The 23023-nt window shown below is 49.0% G+C and overlaps 1 protein-coding gene across 2 annotated transcripts; it reads right to left on the bottom strand.

Moving 5' to 3' along the window:
* Positions 1-4622: 4622 nt before the first annotated feature.
* On the bottom strand, positions 4623-22788 carry rexo1 (REX1, RNA exonuclease 1 homolog). 2 transcript variants are annotated; one of them, XM_064330070.1, is made up of 17 exons: positions 22413-22788; positions 20517-20803; positions 18416-20215; positions 17456-17557; positions 15398-15620; positions 14317-14474; positions 13559-13696; positions 13106-13229; positions 12679-12804; positions 11846-11983; positions 10886-10999; positions 10369-10442; positions 9455-9565; positions 9154-9269; positions 8510-8648; positions 7910-8030; positions 4623-7060 (listed from the first exon to the last, which is right to left on the bottom strand). In XM_064330070.1, exons 1-17 carry the CDS (start codon positions 22597-22599, stop codon positions 6972-6974), a joined length of 4047 nt encoding a protein of 1348 aa, XP_064186140.1. In that variant the 5' UTR covers positions 22600-22788; the 3' UTR covers positions 4623-6971. The 2 variants fall into 2 exon arrangements, with proteins under 2 accessions (XP_064186140.1, XP_064186139.1); XM_064330069.1 differs by having other exon boundaries at positions 18416-20803; positions 22413-22552.
* Between the last annotated feature and the right edge of the window lie 235 nt (positions 22789-23023).

Raw genomic sequence — 23023 nt, 5'->3', positions numbered from 1 at the left:
ATCAGATCTCTCTCATTTTCCTGCTGATCTGATTCAGCATCCAGCCGGATCAGGGCTTCCAATTTCAGTTTTTAATACATGGTCTCCCTACCAGGGAGTTATCAATCAGTAAGTATTTATACTGATAATATAACCTTGATATTTTTTGCCATTTAGCAGATAGTCTTATTAAGAGCAACAACATTACATTATTTACATTCAATCCATTTATATGACATTATATGGCGTCCTACCTAGGGACCACACCCACAACCAGGGGTCCTCAATCTTATCCAGAAAGGGCCGGTGTGGGTGCAGGCTTTTGTCTCAACCAGGCAGTAACACACCTGATTCTACTAATTGAGGTCCTTGGCAAAGACTCTAGTGGTTGATTAGTAGAAGCAGGTGTATTACTGCTTGGTTGGAACAAAAGCCTGCACCCACACTGGCCCTTTCTGGATAAGATTGAGGACCCCTGCCCACAACCTTAGAGCAGCAAGCCCAGTTCTCTAACCATCATGCTGCATGCCCGAATTATAAGACATAAAAAATCAATTTATAAGATTTAAAAAATACATTAAAATAAAAACTGGAACTGGAACTGGGCTGCCAATACATAAGTAAAACATGCATTGAAATAAAACATCACTGAGGTACCAGTATTGCAGCATTTAAAAATGTGTGGCAAAACATACAAATTATTGCCACTTTCAGATCTAGCAATATCTTTCTATATATATGAATCTGTGAAATGTATTTATCGGTATACTTAGAAAACACATATCCACATCACATTGCAGTTCACGTCATTCTGTGCGAGGGTGAAGTCCCTGGTTTATAAGAAAGAAAAAAAAGAGGCCTTTTCATTCAGAAGCCTGTTCCAACTGCCATTCTCTGAAAGTTGTTTAATGTTCTTTAAATTGGCCGAAGCTGCAGGGGGGTTCTGGCAGAGGGGGCCTCCGCTACTCTTTTTGAAAAGTAGCCTATCTGTTCTGTTTATAGAGCCTGTTTAACAGATGTTTAGGTCTTAGGCACTCACCCCCCCCTCCCTTCCCCATCCTTCTCTCTTTTCTGTCTTTAATTGCTTATCAATAGTGGAAATTTGTATTGACAAGCACCTGTCAAGAGGCGAGCTTTGTAGTTGTCAGTTATCCAGTGTGGAGCCTCTTTTCAGGGAGGCCCCGCGGACACTGGCCTGATCGATCGGGACAGGGAACACAATTGGGAGCCTTTCAGGACTGCTGTGTCGGGATAGGGGAAAGGGGGGGGGGGCTAAAGACCTCTTTATTGGGGGAGATCGATGGGGCTGGCTGCCCTCTGACCCACAGGAGAGGGGGGAGCGGGAGCAGCGGGGTCAGCTCTGGCCCCGCTAAGCTCCGGAGAGGGAGAGGGACAGGGAGAGAGAGAGGGAGAGAGGGAGGGAGGGAGAGAGAGAGAGGAAGAGCTGGGGCACCATGGGTCACACACTACTGCACACACACGAACAAAGCACACAGGCCACACAACACACACACACACACACACACACACACATATATATACAATATTTTTTCTAAAACATTTTTTTAAAAATGCACCCCAGAATTCATCCATCTTCCACAAAGACAGATTCCAGGGCCAGCCATGCAAGCCCAAGTCACAACACTACCTCCTCCGCCATGTTGTTTCAGAAGATGAGCTGGTTTGCTTTGGGTCACAAGCGGCTCCTTTCCTTCTCCACGGTTGTCTCTTGCCATCAAGGTGCAGGTGCTTTGGGGCAGGTGATCATCTCATCTGTCCATTAAGAGTTTGTTCCAGGACACTGTAGTTTTTTAAAAAATTTACTTTTTAGCAAACTCTAACCTGACCGTTTCGTGGTTTACATCTTGCGGTGAACACTCTGCGGTTATGCCGGTGTAGTCTTCTCTTTCAGTCTGTGACACACCTGCATCCCGGAGAGTGGTCTTGATTTGTTCAACAACAGAAAAGAGATTTTTCTTCAGAATTGAAAGTATTCTTTGGACATTCACTACCGAGGTCTATCATGATCTACTAAGGTTATTTGCTATTTTTGAGCACTCTTGGTTCTTAACAATGTACCAAACAGTTGATTTTCACACACCTAATGTTTCGGCACTACATTTCCCAGATACTCCCAGGACATCAGACCGGATCCAGCACTGTGCCAGGAATTCAAAGGTAATGACTTCACAACACCAGGAATCTGTGTGTCCTCGACATATCCATGTACACACGTGAACTTGAAATAAACAAAATAAGTGTTAAAGGTGATGAAAACGTCATTCTTTAGTACCAGTAATCATTATGATTTAATACAAACCATTCTAAATGCCTGTGCACCACCTCTAAAGTTCAGATTAGATCAAATTTAGGTCATTTTACAAGCACAGACCTTTTTTTTGAGTACAGTAGAAAGGCAGTTTCAAAATGCCAACCCTTGCCACAAGGGTCCAAGTCACAAATTAACCTCACATTATCTCTACCCTCACCCCCCCCCCCCATCCCCCGCCGAGACCCCCAGCGTAGGTCAGTGCACCAGGGGACCTCTGTCACGAGCCGCGATCAATGTGTGAAGCGGAGTAGAGATCAGCCGCCTAATTGGCCAACAAGAGGCTTGCGGTGGGGATGGGCTTAAAGTCAGGACAGAGACAGAGGCCCCGGCTAATGACTGTACACTGAGCTCCAGACTGCGGTTATAGGGTCAAGGCCAAGTGTGTGTGAGTGTGTGTGTCTGTGGCTTTACCAGCTCAACCACTGCTATGAAACTTTGTCCTCAAATACATCTGCTACTTGAAGGACTACATTGTCAGTTTGCCCCTCTTACACCAACTGCAGCACTTAGCTTCATGATTCTACACATTTTATATAATAATATAATATTATATAATAATAATAATTGTTGGATTTACTTATGGACAGTGTTTGGACATAATCTTACTCAGTATATGTAACTTTGACTGATCAAGTAATTTTCACTTGTCACACACTAAGCACTTGAACAAAAACTAAATCAGTCACATATACTGAATGAGATTTGATTAAGTAAATCCAACTATTCATTTTTTTGAGGGTAAGTTTATGCATTTACTATTTCCACATAAGTTATGCATTAACAGCTACTATTGGTTTTGACCCTAGTGACTTGGCATTAGCTCTTCATGGCTAAACCATTTTGTACCACATAAATTATTCCCTAAGAGTGTCTGCAAAATGCCTAAGAGTGTGTTTGAGTGTGTGCGCGCGTATGTGTCGCTCAAGGGAATCATGGCATTTGTTTTCACCGTTAAATCAGGAACCAATTCGAACCCAAGTAGCTATAGGTGAGGTGACCTGTAATCAATCGCTTTTATTGATCAATTTGGTGCCTTTAGTGCCAAGTCGTAATGAAACCCAATCTACCTCGTGGCCTGAAATGAACTTCAACCGTGTTGCTAAACCTAACTTTCTCAGACCTCTCAGTGAACTTCACAAACACATTATGGCGTGATGGATAATATAATGGAATATAATAAAATAAATGATAAAACACAGCAAGCATCTCAACAGGGAGAGCTAAGGACAGCATCAGTGAGGATGTTTTTCAGCAGGGGAAGGGGGGGGGGGGCGCATTTGTACCCCGTTATCCCCACCCCTCCTGCACCACCCCAGCATGGGGTGCGGAGTCCTTTCTCTGCTCCCGCGTGCGTGGCCCCGACCCCTCGCGACCCCCGGCAGTTCAAAGGTGATCGGAGCGCCGCTGATCGAATTTGATAATGAGGAAGTCTTCTAAAGCCGTTTCGCCCCACATGCTCAAAATCTCCGAGACGCTTGATACTCCCGGCCCTCTCCACCTTGGACATTGTGCCGGTATCGATCCCGGGCAACCGGGGCTTTAATACCTGCGGTCGGCGGGGCGTCCTGGGGAAATGCGTGCTGACGGGTCGCGCTCAATGCGCAAAGGCACGGATCCGCGCTTCAGAGAGGGAATAATGAGCCGCGGTTTTGTCCTTTTTTGTTCTGTTTTGTTTGACGATTGAAACATCTGCTGGGAGAGGAGGCAGATCACGAGACTAAACACCTGCTCGAAAGAACAGCACAATGTAGAGAAAGAGAGAGAGAGAGAGAGAGAGACAAAAGAGAGATAGATAGATAGATGTGCGCGCACACACATACCGGCCAACTTAGCGCAGTCTTTGTTGTCCGAACACAAAACTGTAGGTACTGCGGAGGAGGAGTTGATTCCAAAAGCCTCAACATTACCAGCAAAACAAAGGAGAGGCGCTAACAATTAAACATTTAAATTAAATGATTTTACTTCAGCAAGAAGCTCAAGGGCATCTCGGTCAACAGATGGAGATTGACAAACACTGCAACTTTCATGGCTTCAACAAAACAATTGTTGAAAAGTAGTGTTGTGAACATTTTCCTCTTTTTTTACACGCTCAGACACCGTAGCACATACAGAAACTAACAAAGAAAAGACGATTTAAACTAAATACCATGGCCGAGTAGTAGGAAGAAAGCAGTTAGAAGATACTCATGCACACGTGCCTGCGCGCGCACACACACCCACAAAGTAGCGAGATCATACGGCTGTGAGAATATTTAGAATCTTTAAAACTCCATCATTCATTACCACCGAAAAAACAACACTTTAGAAATGCTATTCTCCATTTCCGTTTTTAATAGAAAAACGAAACAAAAATATAAGAGAAAATAAAACATACAAAAAAGAAAAAACTTATTACAGCATATTTACATAGTGAGCGTTTGTCATCATTAGTGTGACTATTTTACATGGATTTTACAGGTTACTCGGGAACATTTATTAAATACAAATCATACACCTGCCTTTATTGAACATCAAAATGAAACGGCATAAATGTCGTTACTCGTAGGAGGAAGGAGTCGCCTGCACCTGTAAAAATGAAGGACTAGACTTGCTCTACTAATAATGAGGGCAACTCATTACTGTGCAATTCACGAGACGGAGGGACGCTGATAAGCGGTAGAAGACCGGGACCTAGGCAACGCCCCAACGCCCCGTACAGATCCAAGTCACACCGCAGTGTTCAGCTGAAAAACCCGCAATATCACCTCTGTAAGACAGGCCATCAGAGGAATCCCCCGCGTGTCTGTGGCCGCATATTCTGCTACAGTTTCGGTGTCACTTCGCGCGTAAGCTAACAAATATATTCTGCCTAGAAAAAGCACTGCACTTCTGATAACAGGCCTTAATGTGATTAAACCATTAGAATGAAGGATCGACAAGTGCTGCTAACAAACAAGACCGACACGTCGGTCGGAGTTTCCTCCTACAAGTGTTTTTACTAAACTGAAACAAAGATAAAAAGACTTCGATATGCCTCCTCAGATGCTACGGTACATTGGGCCATGGGAATTAATGCAGGCTTATTAAGTATATTCAAGTGAGGCGGTCATACCCCATCCCCAATGACGGCGAGGTTTTCCCTAGTGCAACATGGGTAAAACACTTCGATCAAGTATTCAGCAGCAATACCCTGCACGCGACGTCAGACATAACATTGGGTGCTCGACGTCATTCACTGGCCTCCAGAGAACGGCACAATGAAAAACGCTGAAAAAACCCACAATAATGACTGTTCAAGTCTTGTCCGATGCTCAACTCCTCAATACCAACACGTCTATGTATTACCGAACCCCTTTTCATCATAATTAAACCGATTAAAACCAAGAATTCTCATCCGTGTCCGTCGAACACAGATGGTAATTATACCTGTAAGAATGCGGGGAGAAAATAATTATCAGCAGTCGTAATCATGGGGAATGCCAGACATAAGTCGCACCCGTGACAGCTGCTGGGGTTTTTCTATATGGCGAAGGCGGAAATAATACTGTAGAACCTCTTTCTATCATGATCTAGACCAGGCGGAAAAGTATGTGATTTAAAGGAGTATTAACTCTTAGGGGGGGAAAAAAAGGGTTCTTTGGCATGTCTCCATAGGGGAACCCTCTATGGTAGATGTGAAAAGTGCAAAAGCTCCCAGATTGGACCATCTTGCGTGACAAAGAACCCTTGAGCTAGACAGGGGGTTCCTCTATGGAGACACAGAGCAGCCTTTTGGAACACTTTCTTCAGAGAGTGTAGTAACACCCAAAATACTGTTGAGAGACCCTCGCACTAAAGGGATACAGGGGTCTTAATAAACAAACAAACAGACAAACATACAAACAAAACAACAGAAATGCTCTGGCATAGTTTCGCCATGTTGTGGCTGTGCATTTGAGACCGGCCCACAGCCCATCTGACTCACAGAGACCCACGCTGGCTGAGAAACTAAGAGAAACAGGCACCAATAACAACGCTGAAGATAAAAAAAAAATGATAACAATAATGATGATAATCCTAATAATAAACAGAGCGGAAAAAGCACTCTTTCATCCAAGCCCTCCTTAAACAGAAGCCTACAGTGATTGGCCACACCAGGTCACATGGCATGGGTCAAATGGGATCACAGGCGGTACTGGAACGGCCCGGGATTGGTCAGCAGCCTGATGGGACGCATTTTCTCTCTCATCCACTCTCTCGCTCCCCCTCTCACGCACTCTCTCTCTCTTATTCGTTCCCTCTCTCACACTCTCTCTCACCCTCTCACTCGTTCCCTCTCACACTCTCCCATTCTCTCACTCTCTCTCTCTCAATTTCTCTCACTCTCTCATTCTCTCTCACTCGCTCTTACTCTCTCGCTCTCACTCGTTCCCCCTCGCTTTCTCACCCTCTCACTCATTCCCTCCCTCTCTCTCAGTCCCTGCCCATCTCTCTCTCCCCATGTCACCGTCATGGTTCCACTCGGGTGAAACTCAAGTGCTGTGGCAGGGCGTGGCAGACTGAGCCCGACAGGCCACGCCTCCCAGCCCCGCTAGGCCACGCCTCCCGGCCTCGCTCGGCCACACTGCGCTCTCTTTCCGTCTCTCTGCACTGGTACAGGAGGAGAGGTGGGAGGGGGGGCGGAGCTTAGGGGGCACTGAGGTCATCTCTTGACCTTGGTGTCTTCCCGGATTTTCCACATCATCAGCTGCATGCAGGCGCTCGCATCCTCACTGGAGTCATGCCCCTCCACTGCAGGAGGAGAGGAGGGGAGGGACGAGGAGAGGAGAGGGAAAAGAGAAGGGGAGAGGAGGGGAAGGCAGCGGACAGGAGAGGGAAGGAGAGAAGGGAAGAGGAGGAGAGAGGAGAGGATATGAGAAGAGATGGTCACAGCCTCAGTGTGTCAGAGTGAGCTCAGTGTGTCAGGGCTCAGTGCGTCAGTGAGCTCAGTGTGTCAGAGTGAGCTCAGTGTGTCAGTGAGCTCAGTGTGTCAGAGTGAGCTCAGTGTGTCAGATTGAGCTCAGTGTGTCAGAGTGAGCTCAGTGCGTCAGAGTGAGCTCAGTGCGTCAGGGCTCAGTGTGTCAGAGTGAGCTCAGTGCGTCAGGACTCAGTGCGTCAGAGTGAGCTCAGTGCGTCAGTGAGCTCAGTGCGTCAGTGAGCTCAGTGCGTCAGTGAGCTCAGTGCGTCAGAGTGAGCTCAGTGTGTCAGTGAGCTCAGTGTGTCAGAGTGAGCTCAGTGTGTCAGAGTGAGCTCAGTGTGTCAGGGCTCAGTGTGTCAGTGAGCTCAGTGTGTCAGAGTGAGCTCAGTGTGTCAGGGCTCAGTGTGTCAGAGTGAGCTCAGTGTGTCAGGGCTCAGTGTGTCAGTGAGCTCAGTGTGTCAGGGCTCAGTGTGTCAGTGAGCTCAGTGTGTCAGAGTGAGCTCAGTGTGTAAAAGTGAGCTCAGTGTGTCAGGGCTCAGTGTGTCAGAGTGAGCTCAGTGTGTCAGAGTGAGCTCAGTGTGTCAGGGCTCAGTGTGTCAGTGAGCTCAGTGTGTCAGGGCTCAGTGTGTCAGAGTGAGCTCAGTGTGTCAGGGCTCAGTGTGTCAGTGAGCTCAGTGCCTCACCGTTGTCCTGTATGATGCGTTTGAGGTAGTCGGCCATAAGGTTGCGCAGGGCTCTCTTATAGGGGAGGCCCAGGCGATGGGGGAAGACGATAGCCGTGTCCACCACTGTGCTGTGGATGAGCTGAGGAAGAGGGGGATCCAGGGAGAGGGAGAGAGAGAGAGGAGGACAGGGAGAGAGAGAGAGTATGAGGGGGGGGGGGGGGTTTAGGGCAGACTTCAGGTTGGTTTACTTTCAGACCAGGAACATTTTCAGCACGCATACCTGCTACAGGTATATCAGAATTGCAGTTGTGTTGGGTTTGAATGTAAAAAGAAGATCTGAGAATAATATGCCGATACTGTAGAGAACATGGACTCCCACCTTTGCTGCTCTGCTCTTTGAAGTTCAAAGTTCAAAGTTCAAACTCTTATTGGCAGTTTGTAATGAATACACCAGAATTCTTTGTAGAAAGGCTTACACATTTATTCAAATAATCGTTTGACCCAGGCCTGTTCATCTGGCATCATCCCACAGTTTGGACCGTGTCCATAAAATCGAGCAGGTGTCCAGGTGCAGGTGCTGCTCCCCCCCCCAGGGTCAATGCCTAACTGACTGCTTACCTTTAGTGCAAAGAGGTCGCTCTCCAGGCTGTGACCAATCAGGATGGAGTCTGCGCTGAACATGCTCAGCAGCACGGCCTGCACGTCCCGCAGGGTGATGGTAGCGCCCTCCAGATCCTCCTCAGTTACGCCAGAGAACCTGCAGACATTTACATCGCAGGCATTTAGCAGACGCTCTTATCCAGAGCGACGTACACTTAAACTTTTACACAGCATTTTACATTGTATCCATTTATACAGCTGGATATATACTGAAGCAGTGCAGGTTAAGTACCTTGCTCATGGGTACAACAGCAGTGTCCTATCCAGGAATCAAACCTATGACCTTTCGGTTACAAGCCCAGTTCCTTACCCAGCGTGCTACATTGCCGCCCCAGACACACACACACGTGCACACACACACGTGCACACACACACGCGCACACACACGCGCACACACACGCGCACACACGCACACAGACACGCACAAAGACGCACACAGACAAAGATATAAATGAGATGTTAAATGTTGAAGTTAAACGTAAACTCCGCATGTTAAAATCTTGGTCAACACCTCCAGTCTGGTTTTCCCCACAGGTTTCTACCACACTGCTGGTATTCACATTCTTCCAGAGCCCTGTAGAGAGGACACACAGACGACGTACCGCGTGTTGTAATCCACCACCTTGCTCTCAGGCTTGACAAAGGTGTCGTAAATGACCTTGAGCTCAGAGTTGATCACCGTCACCCTGGTCAGCTCCAGACCCTGCTTTGTGTAGCACTGGAGCGAGAGAGAGGGAGAGAGAGAGAGGGAGAGAGAGAGAGACCAGGGTCACACGCATATCTGAAAGACCTGCAGTTCATGCAGAAAGACACTTGACTGTACCATCGGTGTACAGACTGTAATTACTGTTAAAAAAGGCTGATTTTAGGGCGAGTGTTTCCACTCTAAAAGGACTCACGGACCATTTCACAATCGAGGGCGTAGACGCCAGCGTCTCCGTCGAGGGGGAGGGGCTTTTCGAAGGTCGTCACGTAGCTGTCCAGGGCCTCCTTACGACCGTCCTGCACGTGTTGCTGTGGGACAGGAGACAGACAGTTTCCCTTCAGGATTTATAATTACTGCTGCTGCGCTCGAATGACTACACTAAGCTCTGAAATAATAATAACGATTATAAATAATACTTTTTTTTAAATTGAAAATGGCATTCATGTTTCCAGTGTGCTACCAAATGTTCAATGTGCTTTCCAAATAAAATAATTAAATTTAAAAAAATTTTATAATGCCACAGAAAAAGAAGAATGTAACAATTTAGCCAAAGTAAACTTGAAATAAATTAGTGCAGAAATACTAATGAGTGGAAAATGCTCATGTCTGCCTACAAAACTGGAAAAAAAATTTCAAAAATGTTTTATTTACAGAAAATGATAGAACACAGCTCTGTGTTAATTTGCCCCTATGAGGAAGTAAATAAATAAAACATAGTCACAGACCTACAGTGACTGTAATACACAGAGTGCAACACTGCCCCCTACTGTGTGATTACAGTACTTACAACAGTGGCTCCCAACCCTGTCTACTGTCCTGTAGGTTTTCATTTCAGCTCGAATTTGGCACATCTGATTCTACTAATTAGCAGTTCATTCAGATCAGAATGAGGTGTGCTTTGTTAGGGGTTGGAGTGAAAACCTACAGGACGGTAGATCTCCAGGAACAGGGTTGGGAACCACTGCTTTAAAAGTTTCCAATTTTCTCTTGGATAAGAAATGACCACCGGATTAATCTTCAGGGTCAATTATATTTCAATTCAGTCAATTCAGGAAATCAACTGAAATTCAATGAAGCAGGGCAGGTGTGTGGACACAGGCGAGTGGATTACCTTAGCAACCTGGCAACCCGGAGAACCCACTGCTCCAGAACAGCAGTTGTACTGAGTCTCCCAGCCCCCTGAAACTGAGAACACAGAACACTACATTACCATCTCCCACTGCATTACCACCCACACTGCATTACTATCCACACTGCATTACCATCCACACTGCATTACCATCCACACTGCATTACCATCCACACTACATTACCATCTCCCACTGTATTACCATCCACACTGCATTACCATACACACTGCATTACCATCCACACTGCATTACCATCCACACTGCATTACCATCCATATTGCACTACCATCCACACTCGATCACGATCCATACTGCTTTACCATTTACACAGCATTATCATCTACCTCTGCATTACCATCTGCCACTGCATTACCATCTACCTCTGCATTACCATCTACCACTGCATTACCATCTACCTCTGCATTACCATCTACCATACAACCGATATGAACCAGACTAAACCAGATGGAACCAAACTGAACCGGACGGGAGACTCACCTTTGTAGCGACGCAGGCGGCCCCAGTGATGGCTGCACTCCTCCTTCCTCACGCAGTTCCCGTTGGGCGAGACCTTGTACTCGGCCCCGCAGCGACAGCACACCTTGTTGAACGCTGGGGAGAAGGCCGGGGTGGGGGGGTCAGTAGGGAAGAGCCAAACTCCACTACAGTACACACCAAGGCTGCCAAACCCAGTTCCGGGAGATCTACCATCCTGCAGGTCTTCATTTCAACCTGGCGCACCGGATTCGACAAATTAGCAGCTCAATGGGAACCCTAGCTGTTGAGTGAGGTGTGGCTTTGTTAGGGTTGGAGTGAAAACCGACAGGACAGTAGATCCTTAGGAACACGGTTGGGCACCCCTGCTCTAGCTGCTGAGTGAGGTGTGCTTTCTTAGGGTTGGAGTGAAAACCTGCAGCACAGTAGATCTCTAGCTGTTGAGTGAGGTGTGCTTTGTTATGGTTCTAATGAAAACCTGCAGCACAGTAGATCTCTAGCTGTTGAGTGAGGTGTGCTTTGTTATGGTTCTAATGAAAACCTGCAGCACAGTAGATCTCTAGCTGTTGAGTGAGGTGTGCTTTGTTATGGTTCTAATGAAAACCTGCAGCACAGTAGATCTCTAGCTGTTGAGTGAGGTGTGCTTTGTTATGGTTCTAATGAAAACCTGCAGCACAGTAGATCTCTAGCTGTTGAGTGAGGTGTGCTTTGTTATGGTTCTAATGAAAACCTGCAGCACAGTAGATCTCTAGCTGTTGAGTGAGGTGTGCTTTGTTATGGTTGTAATGAAAACCTACAGGACGGCAGATCTCTAGCTGTTGAATGAGGTGAGCTTTGTTAGGGTTGGAGTGAAAACCTACAGGACGGTAGATCCTTAGGAATAGGGCGGGGCAGCCCTGACACACAGGAAACCCCCCCAATGAACCCAGACGAAAAAAGACAAGGGTGCGCAAACAGACTCACGGTCGAAGTTCTTCTTCTCCGGGACGTTGTGGACCACAGCCCGCCCCGGGCGGTCGGGGTGCGGTCGGGGGTAGCTGTGCTCCTGCAGCTGCTCCTCGGTCATCACGTACTCCTTCAGCTTCCTGTACAAGCAGGCTCCTGCAAAACACGCGCGCCGCCGTTAGCGCACAGCTCGGCTAGCAGGCCCTTCTGCACTACGGCCTTACAGCACTGGGCTAATGCGCCAGACTGTATCCCTGCACACAGCCACTAATGAGTACCTCTTATCCATAAGCCACACCAGTACACCCTTATGCACTAACACCACTGATCACTGGATTAAAGGCAGTCAAATCCAGTTTGAGTTGGGGAAACCATATTTAATATTTCCATATTTACTTGGATGTTTGAGGTAGCAGTGGATAGGACTGTGGCCTCATGGCAAGAAGGTCCCGGGTTCGAATCCCGGACGGGGGCCTTTCTGAGTGGACTCAGCATGTTCCTCCGATACTCCGGTTTCCTCCCACAGTCCAAAGACATGCAGGTAGGCTAACTGGAGACTCTAAAGTGCCCCTAGGTATGAGTGTGTGAGTGAATGGGGCGTGTGCCCTGCGATAGATTGGCCGCCTGGTCCAGGGGTGTATTCCTGTCTCTCGCCCCTATGCACGCTGGGATAGGCTCCAGCACCCCCCCTGCGACCCTGCCCAGGATAAGAGGGTATGGATAATGGACGGACGTACAGTAGTTGTACCATGCGCCTGAACTTTCAAATCTCAGGCCGTCGTCTGTAGGATCCACTCTCTGACCCACACAGGGCAGCAGCGAATGAACGGCAGCCAGCGCGTGTCACTCACCGGTGAGCTCCTCCTCCTTCTGCCTGCCCGCTCGGTTGATGGTGAAGCTCGTCTTGGCCGCTAGACGCCCCCCAAGTACCTCCTCGTGTGATTGGGCCTTCCTACTGGTGCTCACCGCAGGGCTCTCTGTGATGGGGGGTGGCATTAGCATAACGTGTTAGCGTAACGTACTAGCCGTGGGTGAGGAGTGGTGTATTAGCATACTGTGTTAGCATAATATACTGGCCGCGGGTATTGGAGTTGTGTATTAGCATACTGTGTTAGCGTAACGTACTGGCGGCGGGTGAGGCGTTGTTTGTTAGCATACTGTGTTAGCATAACGTACTGGCGGCAAGTGAGGCTCTGTGTGTTAGCGTAACGTGCTAGCGTAACGTACTGGCGGCGGGCGAGGTGTTGTGTGTTAGCGTAACGTGTTAGCGTAACGTACTGGCGGCAGGCGAGGCGTTGGAACCGCTCTTGCTGCGCAGCTTCTTCAGCGTGTTGACCGCCACGTTCAGGTAGATGTTCCTGCTGCTGCTGCGGTCGTACACCACCTTCTCCTCCTGCAGGGCCTTCAGAGACACAACGCACCGCCTCAACCTCAACGCACGCTGAAGTTGTCAGGAAGACTTCAGCCCCACTTACAAACTTCAGCAAATGGGGTGAAGGTAATGGTCTTGTAACCTGAAGGTCACAGGTTCGATTCCCGGGTAGGACGCTGCATTACCCTTGAGCAAGGTACTTAACCTACATTGCTACAGTATATGTACCCAGCTGTATAGAAGGATGCAATGTATATGCAATGTAGAATGTTGTGTAAGTTGCTCTGGATAAGAGCGTCTGCTAAATCCCGTTTTTCTTTTGTATCTGAGCAACCTCAGCGCCTGGACCGCGCCCTTACCGTCTCGAAGGCGGCCTCCTCAGAGGGGCAGAATTTGAGGCACTCGTCGATGAAGATGTTGAGGTACCGCTGGCGCACGATAGTGGGCACCTTGGCGCCGAATTCGCTGGGAATGATTGGCCGCTTCATAGTAGAGCTCTGCGAGCAAAGCAGGGAGACATGGGGGAAGAGATCACAACCAATCAGGAAATGGTCAGAAGTAAATCAGGAAATGGACACAGCCAATCAGGAAATGGACACAGCCAATCAGGAAATGGACACAGCCGATCAGGAAATGGTCACAGCCAATCAGGAAATGGTCACAGTAACTTGAATCACTGTGATTGGCTGTACAGAAAAAGCAGTACAGGGCCAAATGCATACAGTGTCCTTCAAAGCAGAGAAGGCTGTATAAAATAAACAATACTGGTAATGAGCCATACTATGTGCTCAATAATTGCTTCTCTGTACAATTGCACAGAGAAGCAGTGATTTCACTGTCCCTAAAGGTTTAAAATATTCAAAAACTGTATTTGTTCCAAGTCTGATCTGAGCAGAACTTTTAAATATTTAGCCACTCAGATAATCTGTGAATTGACTAAATGCCCACAAGGGTTTGAAGAGTCGGTTTGAATAGAACAGTTATCTAGCTAAATCGTTATACCGCTTTGTGAAACAGGACCCAGAACTGACGAACAGGGGTGCATTTTCTGGGACTGCCACTGGCTGCACGTGCGCGTGCTCACGTGGACGCGCTCACGTGCACGACCGGGCCCCACCTTCATGGTGGGCATGTGAGCCACTCTCTTCTGCGCCGTGGTGGACGTGGTCTTGGAGAGGATCCCGGTGAACGTGTGCGCCTTGACGGACAGCTGGGAGGAGGCCGCGCGGCTGGGTGGGGTCACCTGACCGCCGGCCTGCGTCGCGTCGGCGCCACCTGCAGGCGCACGGGAGCACTACGTCAGCTAAAGCGGCTTAAAGTGCTCTTTCATGAAAAGACATTTACATGGTGAAGCACGGGAACCAGCCCAGGCACTGCCAAAGGCTGGAAGGGAGGAAGGACAGACAGATGGGCAGACAGAAAGGCAGTGCCCCCATTCAAATCATCTTTCAGTGACTTTTTCAGGTAAAACATATTGTCAAAGAATATTTATTTTGACGCAACAATCAGGGCTACGTTAAGCTACCTGCAGCCGCGTTATAGACACACACCTTTAAGACATTAGATTCAAAATGTTTTGTGTCCACGAATAATGGGCGCACGTCACTCATTAGTGATATTTCAGTGTGATGAGTAAACCAGTGAGCTATCGCCACTGTTAGCACTGCCAGCACACCGACGTTTGGGGTAGCATCAAACAGGAAGCACAGCATGTCGCCTTTCTTCTCATGTCGCCAGTCTGCCCTCTTCAAGTGTTCCGCGGTCCTTAGAATTCTTGATCACCTTCCAACACCCTCACATAATAATTTAAATATTACATTACATTACAGGCATTTGGCAGACGCTCTTATCCAGAGCGACGTACAACAAAGTGTATAACCATAACCAGGAACAAGTATGACGAAACCCCTAGAGAGAAGTACCGGTCCAAGTATCTTTTTTTTTTTTTCTTTTTTCAGGATTTTAAAGTATTTTCTAGGACAGTGGTAACCAACCCTCTTCCTGGAGATCTACTGTCCTGCAGGTTTGCACTCCAACCCTAAACAAAGCCACACCTCGTTCATCAGCTAGAGATCATGTTGAGCTGCTAATTAGAAGAATCACGTCTCCCAAATTGGGGCTAAAATACCTACAGGACTGTAGATCTCCAGGTACAGGGGCTGGTTACCACCGTCCCAGGACCTGGAAAAGGGTCGTACCGGATTTCAGGGCGGGAGCTGATTGGGTGGGGCGGTGCGCCACCCTCTTCCTCTCCCCGGGGAAGCTGGAAGTGGGCGTGGTCACAGCGGCGGTGGTCTTCTTCTGGACCGCGGCGGCCAGCTGCGCAGCCTGCTGCTGCGCGATCTGCATGCGCTGGTAGCAGATCTCCTGCGCAGTCGGGCGCCGGTACGGCCGCACCACCGGCTTCGGGGGGGCGTCGGCCTGAAAGACGGGGGGGGCGCAGGGGGGGTAAACATTCACCGAAACATTCCCCAAATTCGGCCCCACTCACTCCCACTCAAACAGGCTTTGTCCGAAAAAACGCTGAAGTCGCCTTCTTAACGTCACCACATCTATAGAGCAAGGGCTGCAACGTTAGAAAACTCTCCCAGCCAATCAGAGCTCACTTCAGATCAGCAAAATGGCGTCGGAGGGAAGAGAGAACAAGACTGCAGAGGCTCTCACATTACAAAGGCGGCGGAAGTATCATTTTGTTTTGGCCCTTCTCGTTGACTGTTGTTGTCCTGTACATTGATGTGTTATGTTGTGTGTGTTAATGATTTTTTTAATACCTTGTATATCGATGATTTACATTCTGTAACTGAATTTAGATGGCTCGAGCTGAACACAAACGGGCACTTTTAAAGGTACGTCAACCGTCGTCTGTGTCTTGCTGCCATCTAGTGGTGAAACAATGTACTGGCTTTACCTTGCTGCAGCTCCTCATTGGCTGAGCAGAGTGCAAGACAATGCCACTACTTTAGCCGCCTGCTCGTAGCTTTCAGAGGCCACCTGAATAGACTGAAGCTACCAGTCTGCGAAAAACAATTCTGCAGTTCTTCTACAGTTATGTGACAATACATCTGAAATTCTGTTGTATATATCCCAAAATTCTACATAAAATCCAACGATCGTTTCCAAGACATGGATGTTCAAGGCCCTGGAAAAATGATCATCTAAAATATCAAACGGATGTACGACTTTAACCTACATTCAACTGGTATAAATAAACAGACAAACTGTAATGATTCGGAAGACGACGGCCATTTAAGTGCAACCCACTGAACAGTAATTGTACTTTTGCAATGTATGTGGAAATGCACTGGGAAACACTAAGCATGTGGCAGGCACATAATTTGGCAAAGGGTTATGCAAAATGTCAGAGTTCCTTTATCACATAATAACCACTCAGCACCACAATGAAGCTTTTTAATGCTCTGAGGAGAGGCTCACCAGCTGGCCGCCTATCTCTGCAATTACTCTGTAGCATTTCTGTTTCAGCGAGGAACGAGGTAGCCTGGACCTTTTCCTCCACGTTCAGGTTAACCAAACAGAACGTGCAGAATGACGGGAGAATTTCCACCTAATTAATGAACGATCTCAACCGGCCAATTTTCCACAGTGCCTGCTCCCCCAGACATCATCATCAGACTATTCCTGGCAAATGTGTGCAGACATGAGGGAAGAACCACTGGCATTTGCAAAAACTGCACCCCACCCCCCCTCCCCCATCTGCCGGGGCTGACACAAAACGTTCTCACAATGCCACTGGAATGTTTTGTCAACGTGACAACATTGCCACAACATGGCAGCAACACTGTGAGAACATTCTGTGTTAGCTGGGGGCTGTCCTGCATGGACAGACATCGTGTTTTGAGTCAGAGATTTTCTCTTCCCTGTCTACAGCAACACTCCGGTGGTACGTGCTCAATCAAGATTAGCTTCCCTTTTTAAGATGTTCTGACTCTTGTGTATATACCGGTGTGCATGTCTGTGTGTGTATATACACATGTATGCATCCAGGCCCTGCCAGTCACCTTGAACAAGTATCTGTTAAGCAAAGTAATAAACCTGCGAGTATTTCTATAACCATTTGTTCCAAGTCATTTACATGACCCGCAAACACGCATGTGGTCAAACACAGTGACACGCAGGGCTGAATGTTTCAGAGAAGCTGGCGGTGGTGGCGGCAGCGACCGGACCGTGAAGCAACGCGTGTGTGACGCGTCGCAAGCAGCGCACTTCCTGCCATTCACACAGCATCGCCCCACACTCACACTTCCTTTGGCCATGAAATGCGAGACTCTCTTCTTCTGCCCAGGGAAGAGTGTGGTCAAAGCGCTCTCTGTGCCAGGGTCCTCCTCCGTCTCCTTAGGGGCCTGAGAGGGGGAAAGGGGAGAAGGAAATAAAGGAAGAGAGGGAAGGAAAGAGGAGAAGAAAGAGAGGGAAGTAAAGAGGTGAAGATGTGTAAGAATACACAAGAATGTACATCTTGACAGCTGGGGACCAGGTGGTAAAAACCAATAGAAATACACCATAAAAACCAAGTTGAAAATTAAAAAAAAAATCTAGCATCTTATGGTGCACAATATTACAAAAACTGCATTCACAACAAGTACCCTCACACCCATCCAAACACCAGTCTGAAATCCAGTCTAAGCCTTACACATTATACAATGTGCACCAAAATTTAAGACAACAGGCAAACAATTGCATGCGAGGCACTGGGAGAATGACGTCCATGGTGGTTTTTTTTTTTTTTTACTTTTTAAATCCGATTTTAAAAATGCAGTAACTCATGAGAGAACTATCAATGGGAAACGTCCAAGGTCACTATCAGGTTAAACTTCATTAGCAGGCTTACATTAAAAGGACCTACATGCACCGTCTGGAACCAACATTCATTCTGACGGACGGACGGACGGAGTGTAGCACAGTGGGTAAGGAACTGGGCTTGTAACCGAAAGGTCGCAGGTCGCAGATTCCCGGTAGCAACACTCTTTGTACCTCGAGCAGGTACTTAAACCGAATTGCTTCAGTATATATCCAGCTGTATAAATGGATACAATGTAAAATGCTATGTAAAAGTTGTGTAAGTCGCTCTGGATAAGAGCGTCTGCTAAATGCCTGTAATGTAATGTAATGATAGCATAGAATCCCCGCGATCAGTAAGCGGACCACAGCGGCTCACTCCAGGTTCTCGCGGTACAGATCCACGGTAGAGTCAACCAAGGTACCTGCTTGGCCTGCCTCCCCTTGTCTTCGGTCTTCACATCTTTGGACTCGTTGAAGATGCGCAGGCACTCCTCCATGGTGTCTTCCTCGTAGTCCAGGTCCACCTGCAGGTGACTGTAGTCCGCATCGGCATCGTCCCCGTAGTCGTCATGGGCGACGCCGTTGCCGTCGTCGTCGTTGTCGTCCGAGGACGACGGAGTCAACTCCTTCCTCCTGCTCTTCGCGAAGTTTCCCCTGCGGAAAGCGGCCGCCGACTTCCTCACGACCGTCCCCTGCCTGTCGTCATCCCCCTCATCATCATCATCATCGTCTTCCTCCTCCTCCTCCTCTTTCTCCTCCGCGCTCTCATCCCCGAACAGGTCCACGTGAGTCAGAGACCTCTGCTTCTTCTCCACCTTTTTGGCTTTGCCCTCAGCGGCGCCGCCGGTGCCGCCCTTCCCCCGGCGGTCCTTACCACCATCGGGCCTGTCCTGGCGCTTCTTGCCCTTCTCCCCCGCTCCGCTCTCCAGCTTCCCGTTCTCCAGCGGCCTGGGTTTGGCGGACTCCTTCCCGTCGCGCTTGTCCGAAGACTTGACCTTCTTGAGGGAACTACTGCCGCCTCCTCCCCCCTTCTCCCTCTGCCCGGATCCGGAATCTCCTTTCCGCTTCTCCGTCCTCCCGCCTTTAGAGTCCTTCTTGGAGTCGCTCCTCGCCTTCTTCGCCTCCTTGCTGCTGTTCTTGTCCACGCCCTTCTCCTCCGCCCTGTTCTTCTCCTCCGCCCTGTTCTTCTCCTTCGCCCTGTTCTTCTCCTCTGTTTTCCTCCCCTCGGTCTTGCCGTGCTTCTTGGTCTCCTCTTTGCCGGGCTTCTTGGACGAGTCCGTCTTTTTCCCGTCCCCTCCCTTCTCCTTGTGACCGCCGCTCTTTCTGGAAGGTTCCTTCCCTTCGCCGCTCGCTTTCTTCAGGCCGCTCTGGGCCGTGGTTTTTTTAGCCGCGGTCCGGTCGTCAAGCGTCGAGCCGGGTCCGGAACCGTCGGAGGCTCCCGAGTCGTCCCGCGAACGACCCTCCTCGTCCCCGATCTCCGAGGCCCGCCGCTCCTTCGCCGCGCCGGCCGCGCCCTCTCCTCCTTTCCGAAAACCGCCGTCCCCAAACCCGGCGGCGGCCTTCTTCCGCTGCAGGCGGCTGATGGAGGTGGGCCGGTACTCCGTCCCGGAGCTCTCCTCGTCCGACTCGGAGAAGCTGGCGGTGTACTTCTGCGAGTCGCCCGCCGCGGGCGCCCCCGCCTGCCGTTTGGGCTTCTTGAAAGTCGGCACGTACCCTTCCTCGGTCGCGGTCTGCTTGCCCCCAGCGCCCGAGGACAGCAGCCTCTTTCTGCCCCCCGCCCCGGCGTTTCCCGCTGCCGCCGCCGCCGCACCCTTGGAGCCCTTGCTCCCGGGCCGGGACGAGTAGTTGGAAAGGGGGTCGTACTCGAGGTCGGTGCACGGTTTGGAGTTGTCCAGCGTGTACTTGTGCCTGGATGAGGAGGAGAGGTACGGACTTGGGGCGGGGACAGGCGGCGGGCTGGAGGGGGGAGTGGGCGAACGGGGAGTCCGCGCGGGCGGGGCCGACTTTTTGACGGTCGTCTTGGTGACGGCGGTGGGCACGTACTCCAGGGAGCTGGCGGACGGGCCCTGGCCGTCGCAGTCCAGGGTGTACTTGTTGGAGCGCGGGGTGGGGTTGTAGTCGGCGGGCTGGGACATCTGGTAGCTCCCCGGGTCGTACTCCAGTGGGGACGTGGCGACGGGCAGCTTGGGCCTCTTGGCGACGGCGACGGCGCTGGGGTCGTACTCCTGGGGGGGCGCGACGACGGACAGCTTGGGCCTCTTGGCGACAGTGCTGGGGTCGTACTCCTGGGGGGACGTGGCGACGGGCAGCTTGGGCCTCTTGGTGACGGCGACGGCGCTGGGGTCGTACTCCTGGGGGGACGTGGCGACGGGCAGCTTGGGCCTCTTGGTGACGGCGACGGCGCTGGGGTCGTACTCCTGTGGGGGCGCGGCGACGGGCAGCTTGGGCCTCTTGGCGACGGCGCTGGTGGTGGGGTTGTACTCCTGGGGGGCCGGCGACGGGCAGCTTGGGCCTCTTGGCGACGGCGCTGGTGGTGGGGTTGTACTCCTGGGGGGGCACGGCGGTGGGCAGCTTGGGCCTCTTGGCGACGGCGCTGGCGGTGGGGTCGTACTCTTGGTCCCCGATGCGCGACAGCCTCTTCTGCTCTCGCTCCACCTCGTTGCGCACGGCCTCGATGGCCCTGTTGACCCGCTCCAGCTCCAGGGCGCCCTGGTCCAACGGAGCCGGGTTCGACACGTCTGACGCGGGTTCCCCATTCCTCGTCTCTCCCGGTCTCACCACCTCCGGGTTGCAGGGGTCATAGGCTAGCTCTAGAAACAGCAATAAAACAGCGTTTGCTTTCAAGTTTCGTACTTTCCCTTTTTTTTTTACTTGACATAGTCAATGCAAAACAGTGAATGGATAAATGTATCGCACAGAAACACTACAGAGAGGGGCACTTTTTTTTTTGTTTAAAGTTGAAAAAACCCTATTACATGCATAAACACAGAAACACTGTACACTGGACTCCTGTTGACGTATTCCCCAATTTGAGTCAAAGTGGTGAATGGGTTTTTCTTTTGGAAACATACATCTTTGAAGTAAACTTGTCCCAGAAGCTACATGTATAGGTTTCAGGACTCCATTTTGGGAATCTGTGCCACTGCATGTTTTTTTGGGAGGTCCGGTCTACACCTGGCCCTGGGGAATAAGTCCCAACCATGTAAGAGCTGCATTTCAAACCGCTGCTCACTGACACACGAAAACGGGCATGTCACACTTGTCTAAAATCACTCTCTACAGTCAAGTAAGATCTGAATTGGAACAAAGACAAAAAAAGACTTCAAGGATAATTACATCAGAGATCTGTTTTATTTCCTTTTTCGTTTTAGCTGTAAACAGGTCTACTTCATAATAAATCATTTTAATCCATGCCGTCATTTCAACACTTCTGAAATAATATAATTTAGAAGAAAAAACTGGTAGAAAACGTCTTGGTGCTCCCCTGACGTTTGAAAAGTACTTTCTACATTTGGCCCTGCCCAAATAGTAACATCAGAGTACCTCTTCGGAGGTCACGGCGACTTTGAGTAGATGCCAATCAAGACATCCAACCCAAAATTGTTGCCGCCCACAAATTCACCCGATTAATTACGACTGAACACTGCTGGCACCTGATTGGCTAGATTGGTTTCAGCCCAACGTTTTACGAACCGGTGAAACATGGTGGCCTGTTCATAAACTCTTATATTCCACAACCCACTAAACTACGTTTCGAAAAACATTTTGAGATGAGAAATAGGATGTTATCGCTGAATCTGGATTTATTTGATCTGCAAAGCCTAGATTGACCGGTTTATCCGATTTTCATGAGCCAGGTGCAGCTACGCTGTGCAAATTCTTGTGCATATCGAATACTTTATGAAAACGAAATGGACACACTTACTCCACCCACCCAGGACACATTTTTCAAAATTGCGTAGTTAGGCGGAATCAAGCTGAAACAGTGACTGAAATGACTCCTTAAAGCTCCAACTGACATTCTGTCATCTAAAATTTAAAGGCAGTGTTAAAGGATCAATTCACGGTTGGCCTTAGAAATGCAGGACCTGGAACTGATCGTAAACAGAGGTGGACCAAGACTGCGAATAAAAACAATCCATCAGTACTTTGACGGTGTCACTACTTTTATTAGCTGCAAGTAACTCACAAATCTCACTGCAACCATGAGCGATTCTGAAACAACGGTCGCATTAGTTAAAGCGTCTTATATCGCAAGCGAAATATTTTTACAGTAAATAAGACCTTGTAGTTAGCTAGCTATTGTTTATTCCCCAAGATTGTAGAAAACTAAACTACCAATAAAAATAGGTCAACGAACGCTGCAAACGGGCATTGAGACGCAGGGAACACACACATGAACTTTAAAGTAAAAATCACCATTTTGTTTCGAGCAAGACTCTTTGGATTTCCGGTTACTGTTTGCGCTACAAGACGCCCGTCTGAGTTTGCTGTGCCTGAAGTGACAGTAGGGTCTGTTGCACACATCTCCGTCTGTCCTCCCATTACGGTTTTCGGTATAAAACGGGCAGTCAATCCCACGGAAAAACCCGGTGGATCTCAGCATCCTCCACGCCGGACACTTTCATAACCGCTGAAACAAAAAGTGAAAGATGCGAGAACTACGTGTTCTATCAGTAACCCGGTTTAAAACAGTTCCGAGGAGCTTTCGTCTGCCCTTTTCTACACGTACGACAACAATAACAAGCGTCCCAGCGTCGCCATGTTTCAGATGGGAGGTAAAGAAAAAAAGTAGCTGACGGCCCCAGCTGTCGCAAATTATGACGTAATTAGGTACCCAGACTAGATGCCTGTTCCAAGTACGTTATCAAAATTTCGCCTATATTAAACTGACTCCGTTGGCGAAATAAACGATTACAACGATGTTGTAATGTAGAGTAGAACATTCTAGTGTTTTCACACAATTTAAGATTTGGCGGTATAGCCTTGACAGCATCGAGTAGGAGCTCAGTCAAAAAGAAAACGTTGGA

This window comes from Anguilla rostrata, chromosome 4 (genome assembly GCF_018555375.3).
Source record: "Anguilla rostrata isolate EN2019 chromosome 4, ASM1855537v3, whole genome shotgun sequence".
Taxonomy (NCBI): domain Eukaryota; kingdom Metazoa; phylum Chordata; class Actinopteri; order Anguilliformes; family Anguillidae; genus Anguilla; species Anguilla rostrata.
This window is presented reverse-complemented; position numbering and strand designations above follow the sequence as displayed.